Consider the following 27,287-nt stretch of genomic DNA (forward strand, 5'->3'; position numbering starts at 1 on the left):
TGAGGGAGTGTTGGGTTGGGCTCTGAGACAGGAGCAGCAGTTTTAATCGTGAGAATTGTTTCTGCCTAAAGTTACATGGCGGAATTAGAGTTCAAGTATTCATGTGAAGTCTTCTATTACTCTGGGGCAAGTCTCAGTTAACTCTGACTGCAGGGGAGTAATTCCCAATATATCCTGAGAATTGAATCTGGCCTATGAATTATTTACTTTAATTTTTTTAAACCTTTCTTGTTTAAGTACCAGATCGTACCAATATATCACATTCCAAATGTTTGTAGTCTTCTATTTTGACGGTGCTCAGGGTCAAACTGAATAAAAAATGAAGTTGTGCTCCCTCCAGCATTACATAATTACTGTGATAGATGTCCTCAAATGCTGCTTCCCCCATTGAGCCTGAAATACTGTAGTTAGGGTGGTTGTGTTGTACATGACATGAAATACCTTCTCTTTGCTGTGCCTTTAAGGTCTTAAAGTTTCCTATTTCCTGTTCTTTTGATGAGTCATTAACTTCTAATGCTCGTCTCTGGAATTATTGCTGTACTTAAAGTGATTTCCCTAAAAACAGGAGATGGAGAACTTCACAGGCCGTGTGTCTTACAGCCTTTTCTCTTTAAATTCTTTATAGTCATATTGCTGTCAATGAAACCCAGGAGTAGTGATAGCGGGGAGATGAAAATGCGAGGAAGACGTTAAAGAGAACTAATTTAAAAATAAAGGAAGAAAAATCGAACGTCTTGGATCTTACAGAAAGCTCTGCGTGCATTTTATAAGTTGAGATTTTTATTAAAGGTTTTAATTGTACCTTATGCACAATCACCATCCAGCGTTAATATGAAGTGGTTTGGTGAGAATACTTCTGAGATCTGCACAGTTTCACAGAATCATAGAATCACAGAATCACCAAGGTTGTTTCTTGGTGTAAAGCTCTGTGTGAAACAGGACTGGAAAGCTCTTCTGTAAACCAGCTTTTTTTTTTATTATTTGTCAGGTTTTTTTTTTGGAGGGGGGGGGGGGTTGATCAAATTTTGAGTTCAGCCTACAGTCAAACCATAAAATCTCAACACTGTTTGCTGTGAGGACTGAATTACAGCATTGCCATCAGACACTTAGAAACCTTTGTGAAAGGCTCGCTTTGAAACGTTGCTGTTAGCCTCTACTTTTGGTAGAGAGACTGAGGCAAGAGGAACAAGCACGATGCTCGGAGCGAGCAAAGCTGCTCTTGGCTGGGATCAAGAAATACACGGACGTCAGGGACGTAAACCACAAGCTGGCAAAGGAGGATTTTCTTCTTGTTTTTAAGTTTGCGTTTTTGAGAACTCCATAGAAATGGAGCGTGTAGTTTGTAGGACTTAGTGCTGTAGCTGGACTGTGTTGTCTCTTGCTAGGCTTGTAATTAGTTAATGTAACTTTCTGACAGCACAGAAGTGCCCTAGGTCCACACAAGGTTTTTATTCGTTTGTTTTTTAACCTCGAGTGAGACTGTTCAGTTCCCTTTTCTAGTGTAGCCTAAAAGCTGGTGTTATTTAACAGCCCAAAGTAGAAAAAAATAGCCTTGGGGTATTCCAGCATATTCTAGTCATCACCCAGTTCTGTTATCTATAACCTTGGGTTGACACAAGATCCTTAGCTGGAAGACTTTAAATGAATATGGAGCATTGCTGCAGAGGGTCTCACAGCACTGTGCTTGTGTGCTGGGTGCTCAGCTGTGTCCTGGGCCTGCAATCCAATGGATAAGGTTAGAGCTTCCTCAGTTCTTGGGTCTCCATGAGGCAGGCAGGCAGGGGCAGTGTCAGCCCTGTCCTGTCTGTCCTCACTTGCCCTTGCTGGGGCCAAATCTCCTCAGCATTTTGCGTTCTTCTGCTGAACAGAAGAGACCCCGAGCATCTTCCTGCCAGCAGGACCTGCATTCCCTGCAAGCCTGACAAAAGCAACAGCCTCGCTGAGCCAGGCAGTTACCACACAGGCCTTCCGCACTGCCATGTACTTCACCCTCTTCTCCCCATGCTCAGTAGATGGATTCCAGCTGCATTTCCCACTCCCACGCAACAACAAAGCGGGCGAGAAAACGAGTCACGTAGTGTAGTGCTGCCTCACGGAATGGAAAAAGATGGAGAGGAAACTTCGCAAGGGTCCAGCCATCAAAACAGTGTCCTGGATAACTCTCTCTTCTTTCTGCGTTTGTCATCTTTCCCTTTGGAAAGCCGTCTGTGCCCTGGGAGCTGCTGATCTGCTCTCTTATGTCCTGCCTCGTTCCAAATGAGCAGCTTCCATGGCTCTCCTTTGTTTTCATTTTCTTTTTTTGTTTGAATTCCAAGAACAGGAACATGTTCATAGTTACTGTCAGCGACTGTGTCTGGCACAACCTTCATTAAAGTATCCATATGCTATTTCCTCATTAGACAGGTTTTTCAGCATCTCGTTAAATGTGCACATAAATGTGCCTTATCCCTTCCCTACCTTAAAAAGTTACTGTGACATTACAGCTATAAGCTACCTTACTACACAGACAAGGGCATTACTCTATCCACAGTTGCTTTAAAAGTATATTTTCAAACAGTTTTCACCATATTATCTGCTGTTGATTTTTCTTCAAGAAATGTTTAGATGTTGTACTAAGGAAAATGTTTTAGTGGGGAAATACTGGTGGTAGATGAATAGTTGGACTGAGTGATCTTAGACAACTTTTCCAACCTTTGTGATTCTATGCCGGTTCAGGTGTTCACATAGCTCAGGGTGAGTCCTGCAGCTGCCATCTCTGCCACCATTATTGGAGCTTTAAAGTTTCTGGCAAGGATTTCTTCTGCCCACCTGACGTAAATCTTTTATTTCCATTTTAACCCTTATCCTCAATGCCTGTGGCTGAAGCACAGCCTGGGGAGAAGCAGCTGTGTTGGACATCAGAGATGCTTGTCCCGTCTGATTCAGCCTCATCCTGGAGATAGCACTTAATGAGACCTCACTTATGTATCATCTGATCTCAGTTAAAAGACAAGAACACCATGTGAGATTGCAGTTTTGTATGCCCCAAAAAATATCTGGTATGATGAAAATAGATCTCAGTATCTGAAGGTTTTTAAAGTTATGTTTTAATGAATGTGATTGTAAAAATTCTGTCTCTGAGTAAGAAAGTGATAATCCCAAACATGAGGAGCTGGGAGCCAAGACTGAGCACTAATTCAGGGATTTGGAAGACAAAGATGTTGGGCAGCTCGTGGAGCAGGAGGGATAAGGCAGTGTGGTGCAGGCACTGAAACCAAGAAAAACAATAGACAACATGCAGGCCTGTTAATAACTTCATTAGCATTCATGTAAAGCATTAAATAAACAAATGCATTTACAATCCTGTAAGCCTGATATTACTAACCCTCACCATTTATCTAGTGTGTTTCTGCAGGGGCAGATCATAGCAGAGGCTAATTAACTGCTTTCTGGCTCCAGCAGCCTCTCCTCCCATTCTTTTAGATGTTGGGAAATGGAGTCACATGGAATTTGGTCAGGCAGCGAAGGGCAATCAGTGCTGCAGCAAGAATCAAGACTAAGGAAGCAGCAGCTAGGAGGAAGGCCAGCTCCTTCCCTTTTTCCACTTCGATATACAACTTCTTGATGCTGCCTGAATGCTCGCTGATTGAATCTTGTGAGTTTTAAATGCCTGTTAGCAACAAATTTTGAACAAAAAGCAAATTTGACTGAAGTGCTGCCTTAGGGTTACTCATCTTTTGTAGCAGTCTTTCAGTGGCTTGTACTAGGTGGTCTCTGGTTACTTGTGATCACTGACTATAAAACCTGTCTTCATTCTTTCCCTTTAACTCACGAACTTGAAACTGAATGAGGGATTCTTTCCCACCTCAAAAGATTTTTATGCATTTATGGGGATTTGTAAGCTACTCTGGGCTTGATTTGGCTTGTCATTGATTCTCTCTGGACTGCATGAGCTAGATGGCAAACTACTGTCCTCCAGAGTGAACTCACAGGGGGGATCCACTCCAAACCAGGTTGAAGTCAGTTGGGTTTCCAGCTGTGCTAATGAGGGTGGGCCTAAGTTAGTTGTACACCTGTAACTGTTCCCCCCATGTGTGTGTGACAGTGTCCTTGCAGTGATACACAAGCTGTAGCCTTAAGTAGAAAGCAGTATTTATTTGTTTTACACAAAAGAAAGCATTCTAACAAAGAATTAAAACTAAAAAAAAAAAAACCTTGAAAAGTTTCTTAGAACTTTGGTTTCATCACCCCACCTGTAGTGTTCTTTTGTGCTCAGTTACTCAAAGTGAGTGATGCTCACATACATTTATCTGTGTAGCACCAGGGCAGTATTTGTTCATATTGCTCACCTTTAATTCAAAATTCAGCACTGGGAAGAGTGAATCTTTTTACTATGTTTGGTGCAGGGGAAGACTGTAAAACAGGTAGCTTTCTTTCCACGGTTCCTCAAGAAACTATTTACTGATGTTTCATTTCCTGTATATTTCTCCACTTAACTGTGCCTGTATTATTAACCTGACTGAATACAGTGGTTACATCAGAACCTGAGGAGCACATCTGCCTTTCATTAAAATGTAACACCCATCACTGTCATTGCCAAGCATGTCGTCTTACCAGCTGGGTTGCCATAAATTGCTGTGAAATGCATACAGCCTTAACCAGCAGTGAGGAGCACATAACTTAACCATGGAGTTGCTAACCATCTTAATAAATCTAAATTCACTCTTTGCTGGAGACACTTGAGGGAAAGTGGCAGCAGTTCTTCCAGCCCCATTATCCCACGTGGTCACAGTGATGCAAAAGGTGAGTAGAGCAGGTCTGTGGGGGGATGGCTCTGCCCTGCACTGTGCTGGGAACCTGTGTCTCGTGTAAAACAAACAAAAAAGTACTGCCTGGCAGCTGGGTTTGCAGCCAGAGTGCCCAGCATCCTTGTTCAGGGCCGTCATTAAAAGATTTCATGAAACAGCCTTAAAAATGAAAAGTTTCCTTTCTGAGAGAGAGAGAGAGAGATAATTGAACTCATTGATTTGTTTCACGGTTTGTTTGCCCTTTCATTCCCTTCCTGAGGTGCTGTTTGTTGAGGAATGTCTCCAATTGCCAGAAAGACAGTGGGGTGTCTAATATTTCCCCGGCAGCTCTCCTTTCAGCCAGAGCAGAGTACTGTGGCAGGCCTCCGATATGAATTTTTAATGCAGAACTTTATAACATAGCCCTTGCAGCACGGCTGCACTACTCTCTTGAGCTTTCAGATTTAATGCTCTGATGAACAGAGCACAGACTTGGGGCATTCGACAGCAGTCAGAATTAACCCCTATGTTTCCAACTGTTGTAGCAGTTAATTTCCCTGTAGATTAATACAGCCTTGGGTGGAAAGATTCCAGATACTTCTGCACTGGAAAAGTAACAGAATAACTTGGAATTTGACTCCAGAAATTATCTGTGATACATATTTTTAGCCTTTACTCTCTTCCTCTAACAGAAAGAATTTCTAAGGCTATTTACTTTCCCTCGGCTCAACAGTAATGCAGTCATTCTGTTTTGGGTATATGGGCGCTGTGCTGCCTGGTGTCTGATCTCTGATAAAGACCTGTGCTGGTATGCTGGATGCCCAGAAAGGGGAAGAAACTGAAATAGCTTTATAATGCATAGCTGTAGATTAATTTACTGTGGGAATGTTCTTCCAGATCGTTTTGTTGCAGTCCTGATAAACCTGAATAATTCTCATATTCATGCCACTGCACCCGCTGCTCATCAGCTTTTCTAAATCATTCCTTTACTTATTAAACAATACCCGTCCTGCTGTATTATCTGGGGGAATATTCCTCTCCAAATCCTTTAAAGTCTGTTTGCACAGTCTTTGGGGTGTTTGTAGACAGCTCTTTTGGCAGCAGATCATGTCACAGCCGGGCCTGGCCTTTCGGGGACCTTGGCAGGCTTTTGTTGAGAGAAGAACGCTGCATTTGTAGGTTTAACTTTAATAATGGAAAAGAAGTTTGATGTATTTAAATTGTGATAGAACTGGTGTAAGCCAGAGAGAATTGGATGGGACGCAGAACATGCAGAGGTGTTAATGGCATTTGGGAGAAAGGCTTAGGAAGGAGTTTGTGCTCTGGTGATGTTAAGCCATTTGCCTTAAGCCCTTGCGAATGAAACATGTGAGTTGCTCTCAACTGATATCACAGAAGTACATTTACACTTTTTAATCATAAATCAGCATCTCTGCTCTGGTGAGACATGTACATATTTATTTCAGATGAGGTCTTTTAAGCAGCTTGTCTTATTGATTACAGGCCCAAGATTGTCTTTACTTCCCCCGCTGTTATTACTGACTCATGAGATGAAGGTTTTCAAAGCCGTTGCTAAATGCAGAGAAATGCCATCACTTCGTTCAGTAGATCTAGGCATCTATTAACTTCTAGAAAAAAGCCTTGTATTTTGATACAAATTTCAAGACTTGGGAAAGGACACTGCTGTTCTGATTACTGTACTGGTAATTAGCTCCTACCTCGTATTTTTGTTGTGTCAAGTGAACTGCCGAAAACAAGCCTGATGACTCAGTTTTGCCATATGTAAAAAGGGCAGACGGGGTAAGGCAAGGCTTTATTAATGTGGATGATCTTTCAGTCCTTGGATGGCAAAGTGGAAGTGCTGTTCTGATGCTTGCATTGTAGCCTGCAAAAATAAATGTATATGAATAGAAGAAAGGAAATGCACTTGCTGACCATTCGTTTGAACAGTGCCATCCATCCATTAGGTCGTTCTGTGATGAATGGAAATATTTTTTTCTGAAGACCGCACCAAATGAAAAAGATTTTAGCTCACTTCAGGGGTGACTTTAAGCATAATAGCAATTTTTATTATTTTATCTGTGTGAGGCTTTAATGTGGGAGTCTGTTGCTTTTACTGAGTTGAAGTGGAAACGTTTATTTAATGAGTTGTAGCAAATTCTAATATGCATAGTGGTAAGGTTGAGGAGCATGACTCAGAGGAAGTAAAAAGATCAACAAATTCAGCGCCTTTAACTGTTCTAAAAGTTCCTTGCCACCATCCTTCCTACCTGGGGGAAGGGAACGAAGGCTGCAGAGGACAAGAGGCAAAGTGTCCCGTCCCAAATCCCGTGCTGCTGCTGCTGCCCAATGCTCACTCTCTTGACCTCAATTCAAGCAATAGGCAGAGGGGCTTCAGGAGCCTCTCAGCTTTCAGTGCTGCTCACTTTCTGTGGCTTTGAAGTTTGGGTGGCCCGGATGATCTTTTCCTGGTACTGACCCAAGATAAATCTTTGATTATTTTTTTTTAATTGCATGTGATCTGAGAAAATTGGCTGCTGTAAGTTATTCTTTTTAATTAAAGATTTTGAAGTTGAGATATGCAGGATCTGAATCAGGGGATACAGAATCTGTGCCTGGATTTCTTACACTGGAGAAGTGAGGATGATGGCTTCAACTGGGGGCTCAAAGCCAGAATTAATACAAGTTCTGCTTTTAAAAATGCACGTAAATCACTAGAATGGCTTATATTTTTAGGACAGAGATTGAAATAATTAAATTGCAGCCGAGTGCGTAGTGTTGGTGTCTTTGAAGATCACAGTAAGAAAGTATTCCTCAGTAATATACAGCAGCACTTTTAATAACTTCACAGACCCGGGTTGTTTCAGATTTGTGGAGCCAGTAGGGAAATGTGCATTAGCATTGCAGCTTGCCATCTGAGTGTGACAACAAACAGCTCCTGCTATGTGAATGCTAACAACTGACAAGGCATTGGCTGCAGCCATTTGCCAGTTTAATGGCTTAAGCAGCTTAGTTTTAATTAAACAGTGGCTTCTGTGTATGGTATCAGAGAAAATAATGTTCTGCTTGCAGCTCAGTTGTTTACTGTTGTCCCCAACTTGCTGAAGATACCAAGTTTCTCTGTGTTTGCCTTCAGCTTGTGCACCGTCTGCCATTTCGTTGCAAACTGTGCAACAAAGGGGTGTGGAGGAGCCCTGATGCATTGTTAATTGCTAACACAGCATCACCTTGGTGGCAGCAGTTCTCGTGCAGGCAGAGCTCCATGCAGGGGCTGCAGCTCTGGGTGCATTCCATCCCAGAAATGTGCAAACTGGGGATCCTTCATCCCTGTAGGGCAGCAGAGCTGTGTGGGAGATGGGAGCGCAGAGCTGGGGGCTTGTGATACGGAGATAAAATCCTTGCCTCCTGTCAGGAGGTGCACCTAACATGAATTGAATGCAGTAGAAGGAGGGCTGCTTGCTGTTGTTGTTGTTATAGCTAGAATTAATTTGAGATATATCACCAGGGAAAAAAAAGTCATGTCCTTTGAGCATCACTCCCTGGTACCTGGAAACAAGAAGGCAGCTCTGTGGGCTGGAGGTGATAACCCTGTCACTGTGCTAGGGGTCCAGACTGAGGCAGGTTGGTGGCGAGCAGCAGAGAAAGGTCGCATTGCCAGACACAGTTCTTTTTCTTAATCACGCTGCTGTTCAACTGATAGCTTTTCAAAAAGACTTTTTCATTCTACAGAGAGTACGTGGCGTGGGATCGCTGTATTCCTTGGCTGATATTCCTTAACTTCTCAGAGGTTGGTGTAACGTGAACTTCTGCACAGCAGATGAAGATTGAGCACTCGGGCTACTTCAGATTAGACCTGTAACATCATGCGTAGACAACTGATTATAAACAGCCTGGATTTCAGCGTTGTTCTTTTCGATTTCTGTTATCAGGCGGTGTCAGCTGCAGCCCTCGTTCCCCGTTAGCTGATCCTTCTGTGTGCTAAAAGCCGTGAGCTCCAAATAAGTCAAATTACTTCACAGGAATGTTTCCATCTTCTGGTTTATTTTCCTTTTCATTTCCTTTCCCTCCGGTCCTTAGATACTGTGAAAGACTTGGAATCCATGTGGCAGCACGTGCAAAATGTGTGGTTCTGGTGGTACACTCGTGTCAGTAAGGAGGTGAGCAGGGTATTTTTGTGATTAAGAGGTAATAAAAATCCATAACGCACAGGCTTTAGCTCAGGTTGTGCTTACTGGGACAAGTGTTTCACATCTTGAACTAGAACCTCTTGAGACCGACACAGCCCAGCATTGTCTGATTTATTTAATCACATTTACATGAAATCAGATATATTCATCGACAGAGAACATTGTGAGCAAATTGAATGAAAGCATTACTCAACAGAATTTCTTTCTTTGATAATAGGAAATATGCAGTGAGTTTCAGCTAGCAGAGCTGCTGCCTGTAGCTCAGTAGCAGACCATCCACGAAGGAAATGAGGGCCAGACAGCTCCTGCTATCTGTGGCTTCTGCTAATTCCCTGCTTGATAAATCCATGTCCGGAGCTCCAGTCATTGCGCCTGAGGGACGTTGCTCATTAGCCAGCAGCACTGGGAAGTTCCTAACCAGAGGCAGGAAGGAGTGACCTGCATTGCTGTTTGTTTAGGGAGATAAGTGATGGTCTCAATTCGGGCACATTTGGAGAATGAAAGGCTTCAGTGCTCTTGTGCAGATGGGGGGATGAGGCTGAGCTGTCCTGCAGATTTCTGCACTCCTTGGCACTGCAGTAATGCTCCATAGGGTAACTCCAGCCAGCAGCTACAACATTAGATGCACACCAGCTTCTTCTAGTTGAATAAAATCAGCATTAAAATAGTAAATAACAAGACATACCTTGGGGCAACGTATTGATTTCATTCTTTCAGTAATTTTTTGAGGGAAATGCAGATTGTTTATTAAAGTAGAACCGAGGGGCTGTGGGTTTAGGTAGTATTTGTGACTGTGCTGTCACAAAATGTGCACACGAGATGGCATGCAGTAACTAATCTGCAGAACTCTGTCAGTTCTTCCAGTTTGTGGTCAATTAAATTTATCCGTAATCTTTCTGTATGGCTGCCTGTTTGGAAATACGTTGATCGGTGACTTTTTGTGTGAATTAAAAAATATCTCATCCTTTTCAGAAGCATAAAGATGGTTTTCCTGTGGTCATAAAGGTCTGTGGAGTCCCCAGATTGCACATTATTGGTCTTTCCATCAGCTTGGCAAATGACAGAGATCTTGCTGCCAGTCACAAAAGGAAGACAATGCAACAAACTTTCTCAATGTTGTGTGCTTCAGAGTTTCTGTTATAAAACAGTTTATCCTTTTTTTCCAGAGCTATCTACATTTAAGGGCTTTGTTTTGCACACTGTTACGAATACATCTGCTGCATGCATTAGTCATTTACAGTACTTAGATCTTGTAACTATTAAATTGTTAACATTTGGAGCCAGCTATAATTATCTTTTATTATTATTATTTTTAATGGGCATAGTGCTTTCTTTCCTCTCTAGCTTTCCTAAACATTTGAGGGATCTCTGAGGTATCTGTTACACTGCAGTCATGCTGTTTGATTTCTGTTCATCGTGCTTGTTTTCTTATCTTTCTAAAGTACTGCGACCACTAAGAACTTCGAGTCTGCATGAAGTGCTTTGTTCTCTTCAGTAAATCTGGGATAAATTAATATCCCAGAGCAAAATGTACCTTAAAGGTATGGCCATGGAGAAATCCCATCTTCCCTGACCTCTTTGCATTCAGTGCCTGGAGAGCTGCCATCACTGGGGACTCACACTGAGCAGAGCAGCTCTGTAAACCCAATGCAAATACTCACTGACATGAATACTTGTTGCTTTTGATACCAAAAGCTGTCTGAGAAGTGGACAGTACCAGTAGCTCACTGGCCATTCTGCTAATTTGTTATATTTTTTTATGCTGCAGTTAGTTCCAGCTAGGAATGTGGGTTGTTCTTTGACTTCTGCTTGAATTCTGCCTGAATGGGCTGCGAGCAACTCTCTGAAGAGTTGTTTTTTTTCTAATTCCTTTTTGGATTTTTCTTTATCTGAAACCATAAAAGCCAGAAGTGCTTGACTTCAGAACTAAGTGCCCTCCTTTTTCCAGTGTGCACTGGTTGATGGGAGAGGTGGAGGGACAGACAGATGGACGATGGCGCTGATGACTCCTTCGTTCACATCTGGGGGACTGCCCACAGACCAGCATTTCTTTGAGCTTTTAATTACAGCCCCGTGGGTTTGGGGAGTGGTGCAAGGCCCTCAGCTGCGGTGCTACTGAGCGAGCTCTGTGTTGATGGTCTACATCAGTGATTTTCAGTGTGTTCTGCAAATTCCTGGAATTCCTCTGCTTATTGCTAAGAGGTCACAAAAATAACTGTGAAAAGCAACCAGTCATTAAGTGCAAATGTGTTATGCTAACATTTCATCCTTCAGTGGAAAACTCAAGGTAATCAGAAGATTGAGAAGGCTGGAGGCAGTACTATAGATCCTCTGGTGTATAAGTTTTAGCTGGGATTCTTACAGAACCTCTCGTGATCCTCTGACCCCGCTGGATGATTCCATACAACAGCAGTGACTTTCTTCTCTTTTCCCAACTCATCAGCCTGTCACAGTTGTTGGTGTAGTTTCAAATACACGATTCCTTCACATTGAGTGTTTTGGACCAGCTTAACGCAGCAGAAGAGCATTGCAGCATGGGGCTGGTAACCAGTAATGGGTTCACCCTGTCTGAAAGGCAGTGGCCACTAAATATAGCACAGTGAGCTGTTTTGGATTATGTAACACCTCTATCCGCCTGTACTCTGATTAAATAATCTATTTTCTTGGCAAAGGAGTAGGACTTAATTTTCTGTTATTGATCAAAACCATATTTGAACTGTGATACCCATGACTTATTTGTCTTGCTGCCTGCTGGATTGATTTTGTCACTGCATTGGCCGCAGTGATGTGATGTTAGCACAGAGCCAAGCCAGGTGCATGCAGTGCTCACCCAGGTCACTGTGCAACAGGCGCTGTGTGTGCATAGTATGTAAGCCTTGCCCTTTCTCTTGCATCTTTATTACCATTTCTTTGGTAATCTATTTTCTGATATCTGTACTAACTAAACTTTAATAAATAACGTCTCTTTCCCCCACATTTTTTGTAGTTAGTTCCTGTTTGCTCATCTCTTCTGCCTGAAGTTGCCAGCGAGTCTGGCCCTATCTTCTCTGTTTGTTTAACAAACACTTCAGGAGCACAGTAAGGTTCCCTGAATTACTGATTTACTGCTTAATGCTATAAAAGGAGCTAAGCCTAGAGAAAACAGAGGAAGACTAGATACACTTTGTTTAGAAAGTTTAAAACTCTTACACATACAGTGCAGGAGCTTGCACAAAATATCCAGAGTTAAAAAGAAGGGGAAGCTGTGTAGCTGTGCCCTGGTACATGCACGTGCAACAGGGAAGCACCCAATTGGTCCCAGCTGACTGAGACAGACAGACTGCATCTTTGCAGCCACTGTGTCCCCGTAGCATCCTATCAGCATCCACCCTGATGTGCAGGTGCATCCCAGTTCACATCCAGCCCATGGGGCCAGCTAGGCAGCTTACAGACCGGCCAGCTCACCGGGTGAGGATCTCAGTGCTGTCAACTTAGTTGTGAGCCATGTACTGGTCTTGTGACTCCGAGACACATTAGCTAACAGAGTTAGTTATTAAAAAATAAGCAAATCCAAAAGAGAGATGCGCATTACCTTACCTCCTTTCTCTGCTGCAGCTGTTCACACAGTTAGGAAGGATGGTTTTTGTCCACTGGCTTTTGTCTGCGACATCAGTGTTGGTCTGGATATAGCAAAGTGGTTGAGGAACTACCATTAGCAACAGAAGACTATTTCCAGTTCAAACGTCACTTCTGTGGAAATACTAAACCTGTTACATAAAAGGTTGAAACAGAAAAATCAAACAGTTCTGTACCACAGCCTGCAATACTTGTCAGGCCCGGAGCTGTTTCACTTCTGCAGTCTTTTTTAAAGGGTAACAACTGTTGAAAAGGAAATAGAGAACGGGAAAAGTGCTTCTGCAAATAAAATTGTAAGAGGTTAAATTAGAAAATACTGCATTGCTGTCCTCCAAGGGCCCGCAGTAGTATCTAGTGGTGGTGTTTTTTACCAATAATTATTATAAGCAATTTCTTTGTCTGATAGATACCTAGTTTTGATTCTGTTTAGACAGGCACTCTGTCAGTCATATCAGTGAGCATCTCTTACCATACGATGCAACTGAAGGCTTAAGTTAGAAGAGGGCAGAGCAGCTTTTATGTATTCAGCAAAGATGTAAAAATAATACATGCCAGCTGCTCTGCTGGTCCCAGCGACTGGCGTGAAGCTGTGTTGCTTCGTTCCCACACAGCAGCTAATTGGGGCCAGCCTACCGTCAGCAGCTCCTGGGGAAGCGGAGGCTGAGGCTGCTTCTCAGGATGCCCCACTGGGGTGAGAGCAGGGCAGGGAAGCGAAGCAGGCAACGCTTTCATCCGGAGACTGGGAGCTCGTTCTGTGTCTCAGGTGATCGGTCTCCCTTAAGTACTAATGAGCTGTGCTTGTTGTGCTGATTTAGGCAGTACCTGCCTTTTCTCCTTGCTCCTGTTTGTTTTTTTTCTGTTCACTCTGTTTCCTTCCCCTTCACTTTTTCTTTCTGCCTGTTTTTCTGTGTTTTTTTTGTTTTGTTTTGTAGCTTTGTCACTCAGGTCAGCAAGATTCATCCTACTGATAGCATTAAACTCAAACTGCAAAACGGTGGCACAACTGCAGGTTGACAGAAGCAGTGCTTCCTTTCAGAACAAAGCTAGAACAAATTGGGAAAACTCTATTTGTAATTGGATATGTTATTGTAAGGACAGCAATCATCCTGGTTGTTAATCTTCAGCGTAGCTCATGGGAAAGGTAAAGCCTGCTCGAAATGTACAGTATAACGCATCCCTCATTGTGGCTTATGCTATTTTCAGCCCATTTATTGGATAGAAGGACATCAGTTGCCTTTATCAGAGGCCATGTAATGCGGTTTTCTCCAATAGCCAGAAGGAAATACTTGTTTCAGTAGCTTGCAGAGAATAGGCACATCGCCTATATTCACTTCTACAGCCAAGAGCACTAAAGCATTCAAATACATCTCCCACTTGAATGCTGTGTTGCTGCAGAGTCAACATTTAGCTTTTCTTGTGCACAAAGAGCATATCCTTAAAATAACTGAAGGAAAAAGGAAAAGGTGTATTTTCATACAAATTCTAAGAAGTATTATTGAAGTATTGTTATTGCACTTAACATTAAAGCAATGCCCAGGTGCTATGGGAGCAGTTGACCAGGTAGGGAAGCAGGATATTAGCATATTTGGGTGCCTGTTAGTAAATGCTTGAAGGAATACAGAAGGAGCACGTTAAGCCTGACTGGATGTGTTTTATCTTGCTTCGTGCCAGCAGATCCTTTGAAAGGCTATAGGATGCTGTTGTAGTCTTCCCAGTGCCAGTTACCAAAGTCAGGTGTAATAGAATGGAGAGAACTGATTGAGACAGGCGTGGCTTTCTCTTCTTTCGTCCCTTGTATTTACCCTAACACTTGTTCAGGCCACTGGAAAATTACTGTGCTCCATAAGGTAGGAGCTGATGTTCTGTCACTGCCGCAGTGGTAAACAGTAATTTTGCATTGATATATGCCTGTGGAGTGACACATGTACATAAAACTGCCTCGCTGTACTGTTTTGTTTTCAAACTGATTTAAATCTGTTTCATTGAATTTAGGCTGAGTTAAAGAAAAGCTTTTTATAGATTCTTACAGTGATGGATGAAGATACAAAATAACCAAGTGGAGAAATTAATAGTTATCTGTATTTTCCAAATTACTGAGCTCCCCAGCTCTTTTTGCACTTAAGGGCAGGAGATGCTGAGTGCCTCTGAAGGAAGCTCCTGAAGATGAATTTGGTACGTTGCTATAGTAAAAACTGTGAACGTAGTCCAACTTTTGAGGCTATTTTTGTTTGGAAGCAAACAAACATACAGAAATATGTGATATTAGCATTCAGAGAGAATGAGAGAGGATTGTCCATTTTGTGATTTTAACTATTCAAAACCTAGTCATTTTTCAGATGTGCATGATGATTCTAGCCAAAATAAAATAAAAATAAAAATAATAATAAATTAAAAAAAAAAGCATCAGCAATGCAAAGTCCATGACCTTGCCCAGGCACCTACACACATTTCACATACTGTAACTCCAGTGACATTATTAAGTTAAAATATTTGTGTGTATATTTAGAGGATCTTTAATCAAAGCACAGACTATTCTTCCTGCTGATTCTTCAGGGTTTAAAATACATCATTCCCTTAAAAAGGAATGATACCTAGGATGCCTCCAATTAAGGTATCTAATTTTGGGCACATGGTCTGTTCTAACTCCATCAGTAAAAATAAGTAAATGTTGCAGGTGCTTTATTTCCAAAATCACGTAATGTCCGTTAGTGTTAGTGTTAGGCATTTGAAGAAACAATGACAAAACAGCTTATGCAAGTTGTAGAGCAGCATAGGTAATCAGTTACTGCTCTTTAAGGAAGTTTTCATTTTGTATTCATTACATTCTTTTTTTTATTTTTTTTCTCCAAGCAGAAGCAAAACTGGCAATTTCTGCCATGGTGCAGTGGGAGCAGAGCAGAACAGCCAGCCCTAGCACTGCAGGAGCACAGCTTTCAGCCCCGCTTCCCAAGGAAACAGAGCTTCCATGGCTTTGTGATCTGCTTTACTGCCAACCTGCTGGGTGCTCAGCGTGCAGTTGGTCAGCTAACCTCCTAAATTAACTTGTGATTGACTTCAATGGAAATTAACAGCATTAAAGATCCCCAGGACAGGGAGCTCTGGTGTCTCTGGTAGGAATTGGGAGCGGGTAGGAAAGACAGACAAATCAGCTATGTGAGTGGAGGGCTGCACTTGGAGAGCAGCAGCTGCCTGTGCACTTGCTGATTGAGCAGCCACGTCCATGTTGCTGGAAAGCATCCATAATCTGTACTGCCATTTGTGAGCAGGGAGGGGAGGAGATGATATTTAGGAGACAAGGGAGTGACCTAGAAATATTGTAGGAGGATGTAGCACTGGGGGGCAGCGACAAAGCACAGATGGGACAGCTGATACTCTTACAATAGATACTGTCCAAACAACATTATAGGAACAATCGATAGGAAGCAGTGCTTTATTTGTATTTAGGCTTACAGGAGAATGTGCTATTTTAGCCAGTGACTCAGCTCTGTGTAGGGCATCACCAGGAACAGCGTGCAGGATTTCAGGGTGCCAGGTAAAACTCTTGGCCTACTGAATCTCATTTTGCAATAGTACCGATTTGTTGCTTCCTATTGAGGATTTTGCTCATTGTAGGAATCCTGTAGATTCCAAATCATGAAAATGCATGAGAATGCATGCAGCTTCAGTTCAGAGGCCATTCCTTGCTCTCTTCCATCAGGCCAATGCAAATCACCTTTTTGGATCAAGCCAGTATTGACCAAGTCTTGTAAAATATTGCACTAATGATAGCTGGTCTGTTTAATTCTTTAACAAATTAACTGACATTGAAAGCTCTGTGAATAGACTGCAGAAATGGCCAAATCCTGGCAATAGGAATAGACGGCTGGTGAGCAGGAGCAGGCCTGGAGCTTTAGAAGTCCCACTGATTTGCTGGACACGTTCTGAAAGTTGGTGAAGTTCATGGCAGGTGGGAAGGTGTTCAGATTTCTGAGCCTAGGAGCAGATCGGATCGAGTTGCCATTAAGAAAGCAGCCACTTCCCAAAATGGCTTGCAAAGGATGGTTTCAATTAAAGTTTCTCCAGGTGTGGACCACAAACCCATCAGTGGAGTAAGTGGGCAAGAAAGGGGTCCTTTACACTGTCCAGCATGAGATGCACTTTCCTCCTGCTTCCATTGGGACCAAAAAGAAGCGAGGGGATGGAAAAGGTGGAGAACAGTGAGGAACTGGCTTTGTTCATGAGGAGAGCAGATTTATCATAGAAGGACCTCTACAGCTCATGTTTGAGTCTTTGGGAAATAATGATTTTCTTATCAAATCAAACTGCAAAGCGTGCCCAAAAGAACCAAAGTGAGTACAATACAAGGACCAGAACGTTTAATAACGATGCCATCTTCGCATGATTAATAAGACTGCTGATTTCCCACATCTTATCAGCTGACTGTAACTCTGCTTTGTATATTTGTTATCTCCATTTTGTGTGGTAGTGTGGGTAGATAAATAAAATACCACGGAGGCAACAGGAAACAAAACAAAAGTAATCAAACATGTTTATCACTAGAGCATTAAAATGGCTGCTCTGGCAGACACCAGATGAATTATGCAATACATAACTTAATTCTCTGGGCCACAGATGTTTCATTTTTCCTGCAAGAAGATGATTGAAACTTGAATGACAGTTTCAGGCAGTCTTTGATTGCTCTGTGGGTCACATGCTTGATATGACCTGCATTTGAGTTGCTTTCTACATGCTGTTGCTTTATAAAACATGTAAAATTGACATCATGTTGGCTGCTCAAGGCCAAGTCAGGAGTAATTCCATGCTTTTGATGTGCTTTGTGTGTGAGTGAAGCAGGGGGAAGGATGCCTGTGTTTAAATTCTGATGGGTTATTGAATCAACTGGAGTCAGGAGGGGGGAATTGCAGCAGGCTCTTCCAATTTGTGATAGGAGGCACTAGGAAATACAGAGTTTGTCATATCTGTGTCATCTTGTATTGTTAGAAAATCTTTAGAGCTGTAGTATTGCATCAGGCAGTGACTCCTGCTGCCCAGAGCACAGCGCAGTGCAGATTGGCAGTGGTGGAGAGGGCAGATAGGAATGTTGGTTAGTCTAAATCAGCACCTCTGAGCACAAATGTGCCTCACGTTCTGAACCTGGAGATTGCATTCCTCACCTTGAGGACTTCATCCTGTAAATTTGATGGATTTGTACTGATTCTGGTGCAGCACATCAATCTCAGTGTATGTGCCTCTAGGTACTAATGCAGGCGGTATTCAGGTGTAAAAACGTCCAAAATTAAGCATCTGAAAGGTCTCGTTTTCTCCACAGCTTCTGAAGGCAGGTCCAAATGTTTGCACCAGAGCTGCACTGCTGAGCTGCCTCTCCTTGCCTAATGGCATTAGAACCTGCAAGAGGATGAGCCCTCATCTCCCACCTGAGGTCTGAGGCTTCTCCCACAGAAGCTGGAAACTGATTTTTAGATGAGACTGAGCAAGGCCATTTCTTTCTGCAGGTTTCAGTTGCAGACATAATCTCATGCTACAGCAGCCCTCTTTGAACTCCTCTACAAGGCAAAGGATCCTTACCAGCAATGTGCTGGGAGGGAACCCACAATAATCCGAATCGGGACACTCCTGATTCCTGCTTTTAACATTACTCATAAGGCTCTGTGGGTAGAGCAAAAATACTTAATGAAGTAGAGCATGAGACTAGGAGGAAAAAAGGATAGATGGCATTTGTTTTCTGGTGTCCCTTTCTGTAACAGGCAGTGCGATGGCTGGGCACACAGCACAAAGAGGAGCTGTTGCTGTCGAGAAAACCAAAATGATCCTTGAATGAGGATGTTTAAATGGAGGAATGAGCCCTAGGGGAGTTCAACATTCGTGTTGGTTGTGGTACAAGATTTATAAATACATAAGAAAATATGATTGTCACTGAATTAAAAAGTGCACCATCTATTTATAGGTTGGGCTAGTCCTTAATGCAGCCAGCACGCCTTCGCTCTTCTTCATTCCAGCTGCTGATGTTAAGCATTCTTTGGTGTGCAGCGTGTGCTGAGGTCACGTGTGCTGTAAAACTATGGGACTCAGAGCCCTGAGATTCCAGGAGCTGACATTTTCCTGTTATATGTAACTTTTTTTTTTTCCTCTTTGTATTTTATTAGTTAGCGTCATTCATACCAGTTTCTCTCTGTAAAAATGATTAATCAAACACTGCTGATCTTTAAAAACTCTGCTCCCTATTGTATCACTGCAGTGATGCTGATTTCTGTTTACTTTTGGTTGCCCCAAAAGTGATACCTCTTCTTTTATTATAACAAAGTGCTTACAGGTTTTGTTAGAAAACAATATATCTACAGACTCAAAGAGCTTTTATTCTACAGGGACTTATTTTATTTCCTTCTAGCAATCAAGAGTGTTTTGCATTGTCCAAATATTGTACGGTATCTTGAGCTTTAGAAACTTTTGTATAAACTTTTCTTTTATCTCTGTCAATATTTGATGATCGCTTGACATCTTTCAAGCACCTAAGACATGATTTATTTGGAGATTATACCTGCAGCTGATGCGAAGGCAACTCACAGCACTAACGTGGTATGTTTAATGAGAAGTGTTTGCATGAGATTTCATTTATTTCTCAGCTTCAATCTGTATGCAGTGCACTGCGTTGCTGCAAGGCTTCCAGTGAGGGGGGAAACGTGACTTAATTTCCAAAAAACTAAAAACCTGGAAAGCTAGGTTTGAGTGTCTCTCCCTTTTCCTGGGGGAAGAATTTGATTCAGTGTGGGATGACAGCCTGGAGGAGTCTGGACAATGTCCTCTGGACAGTTAACTGTTCCCCAGATGAATCCTGATGACGTTCTGTGTAATCGCCAGAGCACCTGAAACCACCATTTCTTTGATCTCTCAATTTAAAGCCTTCAGTGTTTCACTGCTAAGCAGAGAGAGGATTTTTTTCTTCAATAGAGTTCCTAGGAAAGGAAACACCCAATTCATTACTAAAGTTGGTGGATTTATGAATCCCTGAACAGAGAAATTCTTTTACGAGAGGCCCGGATTTATATGACTTTGGAAAAAGGATTATCTGATCTGAAGATCCTTAGAGGGTTGCTGTGAAAGAAAATATTAACCTATAGCTCTTGCAGTTTGAAAAGTAGATTTGAGAACTCAGTACTAAACAGTGTGTGAGTTCTTGCCTTTGGACATGCTGCACAGTTAGCCAAAATAAAACGTTCCTTCTTCATTTGTACAGCCTTTGTGTCTTCCACTTCTGGAGGTGCTGTTAGCAATAAATGTGGATTTATCTAATGTGGGTGTTTATTGCGTTAGAATCATTATGAATTATAAAAAATGCCTGAATTGCATGTGCAGCAATGCTCATAAAATGTGAGGTGTATAGAACTGGCAGTGGGTTTGTATTGCCTCCCATCAGAGATGTTGTAAGGTGTTCGGTGTCTTCTGTTCCTTGCAAGTTGGTCCTGGAAATGGAGGAATCCGGCCCAGCGTGCTCCATTAGTGGGCACCAAAGAGCAGGAGTTAGGTGGGGAAACCTACCAGCAGAATCTTGAGTTTGGGTAGGAAACCAAAAGCAAACTCAAAACGAAAAGAAAAGTGAGTGTTCCAATGCAGGAATTGTGCCCTGAGTGAATGCTGTCATTGTTGGACTGCAGGCAATTCTGGCGTTGTTCAGTGATTCAAAATTACCTCTTCGACCCTGGAATATTTCCTCGTAGAAATTGCACTGAAACTTAAAAAAAAAAATACAGCACACTGCAGTTTTCTTCTGACCTTCCTAAAAACTTCCCAGTTGCTCTTGCACTGGCACAGTGCTAGGGTACAGTGCCTCTGATTTGAAGAGGGTGAGATGTTCCTGCCAAATGCTAGTAATTCTGCTGAATTCTGCTCCATGGTGATCACAGGTACATACCAGGTGTAGGATTTTTCTTTCTTTTTTAATTAAACATTAATGCATATTAGTTGGGAATGTTTGCTTTTAGTTTGAAATGGACTGCATAAACGTTACAGTAATTGAAGGCTTTAAGAAAGCCTCTGGCTCCGTGTACAGTTTGCTCTGACCAGGAAACTTCCACGTTTTTTAAGAGAACAAATCTGTGGGAAACGATGTTGTTTGTTTTTTGCCAAACCAAAACATGAATCTGCCCCGCTAGTGAAGTTTCTTGGCCACGCCATTGACTGCAATTTCAAAAGTGTCATTTGTGTTTTTCAGTTCTTCCATCTATAAAGAATCCAACAGCAGTTTCCTTCAAGGTTCAGTAGGTTCGAATGTTCGGGGGCTGCAGCCACAAGGTTTGGCAAAGCACTCACTTGTCATGTTAATAAAAAAGGAATTGTTTCTGCCTCTTTAAGCTAGTATCTAAATGAAGGAGTCGGATCAACTGGATTTTAATCATAAAGTCTGCATTCTTCTTGCTTGCAAGCGAATAGCTTCATGGTGTTTTAGGGTTTTCATCTGATTTATTTAGAGGAAGAAACTGAGCTGCATCCATTTTACCAGCACTTGAATTTTCTTGCTTGTTATGCTGTTCAAACCTAATCAGTTAGCTTGAGCTTAGAAAGAAAATTGAACCTTTCTGCATTTTTTGCTTCCCATAAGAATTGAGTGGTGTTGTTTTTTAAACTCCTTAAGTTGTGTTTTTTCTGGGTGGGTTGGGTGATCTTGTTTTTTGTTTTTTAAATGATGTGTTAGTTTTGAGGGCTCTTTCATAAATGGTAAAAGTTTATACCTTGTGAAATCCATATCTTTTAATGCATTTTACTTTTCACTTGAAACACAGCTGCAAGAGAGGAAATAGTAGGTATTGCAATTTGTGGTCGTGCCATTTCAATAGTTGGGATTCTTTTTATTTCTTCTGTTTGTTCCGTAGCTCCACATGCTTGAACTGAAAATTTGCTTTGCTAAATTCTTTAGGCTAAAAGTGCCAAAACATAGAACAAACTATAACACAGACTGAGCACGCACGGTTATTTTTGCTGTAACAAAGAGATTATAAAGAATTCGATCAAATTAATGATTATACTATCTTGGAATGAGAAAACTCAGGACAGAAAACAGCTTTTACCCACTCTTTTTTATTATCTGTTTCAATATTAAGCAAGTATCAACCTTGACAAACCCTGGTTAAAGCTGGCATTTATCCTGACCACTGTGATGTGGAAATCTGCTCTAAAAAGACCATAAATACCAGTTTATTTCACTAATAGGTCCTCTTGCTGCTAATCACCCTCATTCTCTGTATTCACACAGAGGAACTTTGTTTTCTGTTGTTCTCCTCGCCTGTAGCTCTTGGGGTTCTGGGGTGTGTGTAGGCCCTTACAAGAGGCCAAGTCCCCTTTGCTTCAGGAGTTAATAAGGTTAAAAGTAAAACCGTACAATTTGTGACTCTTCAAAGTGAGTTCAGTTCTCTTGGGATGGCTTTGGTCAGAAATGCTAAACCCAGCCACTGTTCTCTGCAAGGTTCCCATCAGATTTGCAGTGAAAACTTGCAGGACAGGATGCCATCAGCGCTGGTTCATGGTCTTTCAGCTGTAAAAAAAAAAAATTCCACTGAAATCAGAAGGTCTGAAAGTGAGCAAATCTAGTGGATGGTGAATACATCAAAACTGACCTGTGTGGGCCCAATTCATTGAGCCAGAGTGGGATTTCCTTGTGCCTCGCAGGTTTGAGTTCAACACGGTGCTTTGTAAACAATAAATCAATGGAAGTTGTTTCTGTGAGTGCATAAAAGGGGTGAGAACTGTAATTTATTTTATAATAAATACTATTGCTGAGCAAACAGCAAATGTAGCTGTTAGAGACTTTTCTCAAATAAGTGATTTTAGACTGCTGAGTGCCAGCTACCAATGTGGGAGTTGAGCTTTTAAAATGAAAAGACTGAATTCCTTTTGAAAGCTCTTCTGAATGCTGTTGACACTTGTGCATGTAAAGAATACGGAGTAATTTAATTCATTACTTTGCTTGAAGATAACATTTACGGTTGCAGCATTAACCTTGGTAGGTGTGCAGGCTGCTAGGATGGAGATTCCCAGCTGGGAATTCTTGAGGATGGAACGCAGTCCTTGTAGAGGTGTGTGGGGAAGGCTGGGTAGGTGCATGTGGGGGTAAAAGGGCTTCAGGACCAGCCTTGTGTGTGGCTGCAAGGACAAAGGGACACTTTTGCCCTTAGCTACAGTTTGACACCCCACCAGATTCGGTCAGAATTATCTGTGCATGCTGAAGGGCAGAAATGTCACTTTTATTGCATGCTGTATCCTGTTGGGTTTTTTTGCTTTTTTTTTTTTTTGTTTTGTTTTGATTTGTTTTTGGTAATTGACTGCGTGTACCAGTGCAGTAATAGAGCTCTTAAATCCTGATCCCAGCCGAAACAGCATACAGAGGCTGGCATGCTACTTGTGTCTGCTGTAAAGACCCCGCTGTAAAGGCACACCTTAAGGCAGTGCTGTGCCTCTGCTTCTCCAGGATTTGGGGCTCGGTTTTCCTTGTTCTGAGGGCTCCTTGTTCCTATTTGCAGCTGTACGCATTAGACTTTCTTCATGTTGCTAGAATGTGTATCAATCCAGAATGTTCTTGGCTTTCACAACCCTTGGCTTCCTGCACTCGCTGCTGTGACCTCTACAGGTGGCTGAGGGTCCTGTGGTGGGCCCAGATGCCCTCACACACTTCTTTTCTGCACCAGAGCCTTTTTCTTTCCTTTGCAGCCAACCCTCTCTCTCAGCTGGACTGAAGAATGGCCTTTCTTCTGCAAAAGCAGGGCACTTTTCTTCTCCTGGCCTGGGGTTTTTGTGCCCCACTCTTAGGCTCTAGAGCCTTTCAGACATTTGGCTGATACTTGATACCGGCGTTCCTTTATCTGGAGGGAAAGGAGGGATTTTATGGCTCTTTGGGCCTGGAAAGAAGTGAGCAGAACTGCATCCTCTGGAGCTGCAGCCCCGTGTTGCAGTGGGATGCTCAGGCGCTGCTCCGGGAGGCGTGTGACACAATCCAGACATCATTTACTGGCTCCATATAACCTGAGGCATTCACACATAAATTCAACCTGAATACATAAGCTTATATAGAGAAGATCCTTAAACTATCCCAGCTAAAAATATTTGTAAAATGCTGGGAAACTTTTTGCTGTGCATTCGGATGCTCTCTTCCCTGTTACGAATGTGTGCTGAGGTCACTTGCATGTCTGTGCAGACATCTGAGATGTGATTTCCATGTGTGGGTTAACAGGATGGAGGAATTCTTTGGGCCTGGAGCCTAAACAAAAAATACTGCTTCACAGCTAGGCTAAAGAGATGAAAGATGTTATTGTAGGTTTACCTGAACATGTCTGGGTCTCCTGGTTAGACCCTGAATGCTCTGAGTTCTTATTTGCCCAGAAAGCGGTTGTTCGACTCATTAAATAATATCTATTAATTCAGAACATCTTGTGCATGGTTTCTTTCCAATGTAAGGACACCTAGTTTCTTCTGCATGAGAAAATACACATTAATCTATTTTCCATTATTGTCCAAAAGGTTTTTCAGAGGGCTATTCGTGTTGCCCCAGCCTCAAGACTGTGATGAAAAAATAATTTTCTATTTGTTTATTTTTTTTATTACGTATCATAATCTTCTACTGCGTTTCCCAAATGTTGCTGAAGAGTAAGTCAGTGTTCAATGTCAGTTGAGTTAGTACTCCTGTGTACTTCAGTAAGCATCTCTTCCAGAAAATACCTGCATAGAAAAATAGGTTTTCATTGAGATACTCCAAAAAAAAAAAAAAAAAAAAAAAAAAAAAAACAACCAAATCCCAACTTTCTTCGCATCAGTAGAAGAGGGGAATTCCAGTATTTCACAGCTTTTACTGATAATGATCTGCTACAGATTAAAAACAAAAAACAGACATTGTGGTGTTGGCAGATTGCAAAAGGACTTGCTGTTAAAGCTACTGCTCATAGGAGAAGAGAATAGTGTTTATGCATCCATATGGCCCGGAGATGAGACAGGCAAAGTGTCTAGGAGAAGTACTGTGTCTTCATATGTTGATGCAGAGCATTCTTTTAGTAGTGCAGGCCTCCTGCTAGTATTTTAAAGTGGAGTTTATGATGGAAGTATTTGCCCATGATTTAGCGTGGTGATAGAATTTATTGCCAAATTATTGTATCCATTTGTGTGAGCCAATCTTAGAAATGCTGGAGTTTTTAAGGGGTAGCTGGCACTTAACGCTCATGTGCATGATGGATCCATTTTTCCTTAACAGTATAGCTTTCAACCCTTTGAGTTTCCCATCCAAATTTGTAAAGTGCATTAAGAGCCGAAGTCTGAATTTAGTTTCTTAAATTTCTCCCAAAAAACTCTCTTCTCCATACTTGAAATTTCTGACTCTATTTGACTTTTTCTGGCAGAAGAGCCAGACAGAAGAGTAACACACTGTGCATGTAGAGTCTCCACATATGCAGGTAGTTGACTGAAGAATCTTTGGCTTCTTCAAAATAATCATTTTTGAAGCACTCTTACATCTAAGAGAGGTGACACAGCTACTCTGCAGAAGGTTTGGGAATAAGATGTAATAAATATGCTCAGATATCAGTATGGCGCTTCGTTGGAAAACTGGAACAGACAAGATTTGGAGATTCACAAACCACAGAGCTAAAATCCAACAGGATTTTACCAGCCAAAAGCTTAGCTGCTCAGTCTTTACTGTGCCCTTTAAAAAAATTAAAATTGGTATTGTTTGTATGAATGTCACAGTTGTACAATGCATGAACTCATATTGCAAGTATTCTTCACGTGATAACAGAACCTCTGCTCTCTTGTTCTCCCAGGGCTGATGAAATCGAGATGATCATGACAGACCTTGAAAGAGCAAATCAGGTAGGATATAAAATTAGTTTCTCACATTCTAAGTATGACTTTGATTTTTTTTTCGTTCCCCTTTAGAATTTCATGACAGTTCTTTTATATGCAATTAACAGTCATAACTGCACAGTAAGAAAGTACTTAAATTTAGAGGGGAATTCAGATCTTTGGGAATACTCTCAATTCCATACACGGAGCGACTATGTAAGGTGATGAGGAAGATGCGTATGGACATGCAGATTCCCAGGTGGTATATGAAACAGGTAATGGTTTCATAGAGAGAAACGTCAGCCAGGCATTTCTTTGTCAGTGAGCTTCATTAATCCATCTGTCAGGTAAGATCAGAGACTGCAGATCATAAGTTGCTCAGGTCATGGTTTTATAATCCAATTTAAACGTACGCAAGAGCAGCTTGCATTCAGTTGCACAGAAGGGGGGATGCACAGTCGTGGGTTAGGAGGAGGATTGTCCCCTTTCAAATAAATAAACCAGTCATGAATCTCAGCCTCAGTCCTTTTATTCCAAACCACAGTCTGCATGATGTCTTGTTATATGGGACTGGATAATCACAGCAAGTGTATTGTTTTTTATATTAGTTCTATATACATTGGAAAGATGTTAATAAAGTAGAAGGCAGATTTGTAAGTTGTTGGTTTGCTTATATAGTCAGTGAAGGAAAATTGGGTTTTGCACAGTGGGTTTTTAGTTCTGTCAAAGAACTTTTGTAGACAACATTAAATATTTATGAAAGTGCTAGTAATTATTTGAAAATCCATAGACTTTCTAGAAATGATGTAGGTTGTAAAAGATGTTTTGGTAGAATTATTTTGTAATTCTTGCAAAGGCAGTATGTCTTTCAAAGTTGTAGTAGTGATTTACCCAGTAGGTTTTTTCTTCAAGTAGAAAAGTTGTAATTAAAGAACAGGTATTTCTTATTTCCTTCTTGCCACACAAAAATGGAAGATACCCATTTACGTAAAAATGCTGGCAGTATTTTCCTATCTTACTGGAACAAACTTGCAGTGTTTTTTTTCTGAAGTTCTTGGATTTTTTTTTATAAGTCACAATTTATAACCTCTTATGTGCATGATCCTTATTGTGGTTATAATTAAGCAAACTCTGGGTCTGTACATAAACATGAGTGTGCAGTTCCATGAGGTGCTGTAATGCCAGCAGAGGTGATTCAGTCTCTTCTTTCCTCTTTTTCCCCCCACCTCTTCTTCCCAGTCAAGGCAGCCATGGTCTTCCCCCCCCCCCCCCCAGAATCACCCTTTGCAGTTGGAAATGTTTCATCAAAAACACTGAGCTCCCTTACTGCAGAAGAGCAGGAATTTGGGGTGAGGGGGCCAAGTTTGTTTTGTTTCTGTGAGTTTGGGAGTTGGTGCAGCTCAGCAAAGCACTGGACAAGGGGAGACAGGAGGAGATTGTGACCTCAGGGCATGGAGGGAAGGGGAAGTGTTGATTACCAGACCATCCCTGTAGTAATTGTGCAATGCTTTATCTTTGTAAAACACTTCTACAAATGATAACATTACAAATGAGTAATCTTTGTAGCAGCCTCACTTTACAGTTGGAAAAAAGCTGGAAGAAATTAAATCAAGTGCACAGACCAAAAAGTGAGTTTGCATCAGGCTGAAGTGTTACAATTGCAGAAACAAGTACTTAACATAATTATCTATTTAATAGTTAAATTAACATTTCCTTTTAATGTTTTAGTAAGTACTTATTCCCCATTATTATGGCTACCTTTAAAGAGTAATGCTCAGCATGACTCCTACTTTGAGGCTAAATAGATTGCCTTGCTGATTTTGATGCAGTGTTTTGCTGTTCTGGAATTAACACTGACCCAAACTGAGCTGGGATTCAGAGGAGAAATTTACAGAACTGCAAAATG

The 27,287-nt window shown here is 41.7% G+C and overlaps 1 protein-coding gene across 6 annotated transcripts in view; it reads left to right on the forward strand.

The window, feature by feature from the left end:
* The window catches only part of CUX1 (cut like homeobox 1), a 226,856-nt gene that overhangs the window by 118,977 nt on the left and 80,592 nt on the right, over positions 1–27,287 (forward strand). For all 6 annotated transcript variants that reach the window (XM_085240899.1, XM_085240894.1, XM_085240895.1 and 3 more), the window contains exon 9: positions 25,360–25,408. In XM_085240899.1, the coding sequence (XP_085097025.1) occupies positions 25,360–25,408 (49 nt within the window). The remainder of the gene's footprint in view (positions 1–25,359; positions 25,409–27,287) is intronic.

Source organism: Meleagris gallopavo, chromosome 21, assembly GCF_905368555.1.
Source record: "Meleagris gallopavo chromosome 21, MGAL_WU_HG_1.1, whole genome shotgun sequence".
In the NCBI taxonomy this organism is placed as follows: domain Eukaryota; kingdom Metazoa; phylum Chordata; class Aves; order Galliformes; family Phasianidae; genus Meleagris; species Meleagris gallopavo.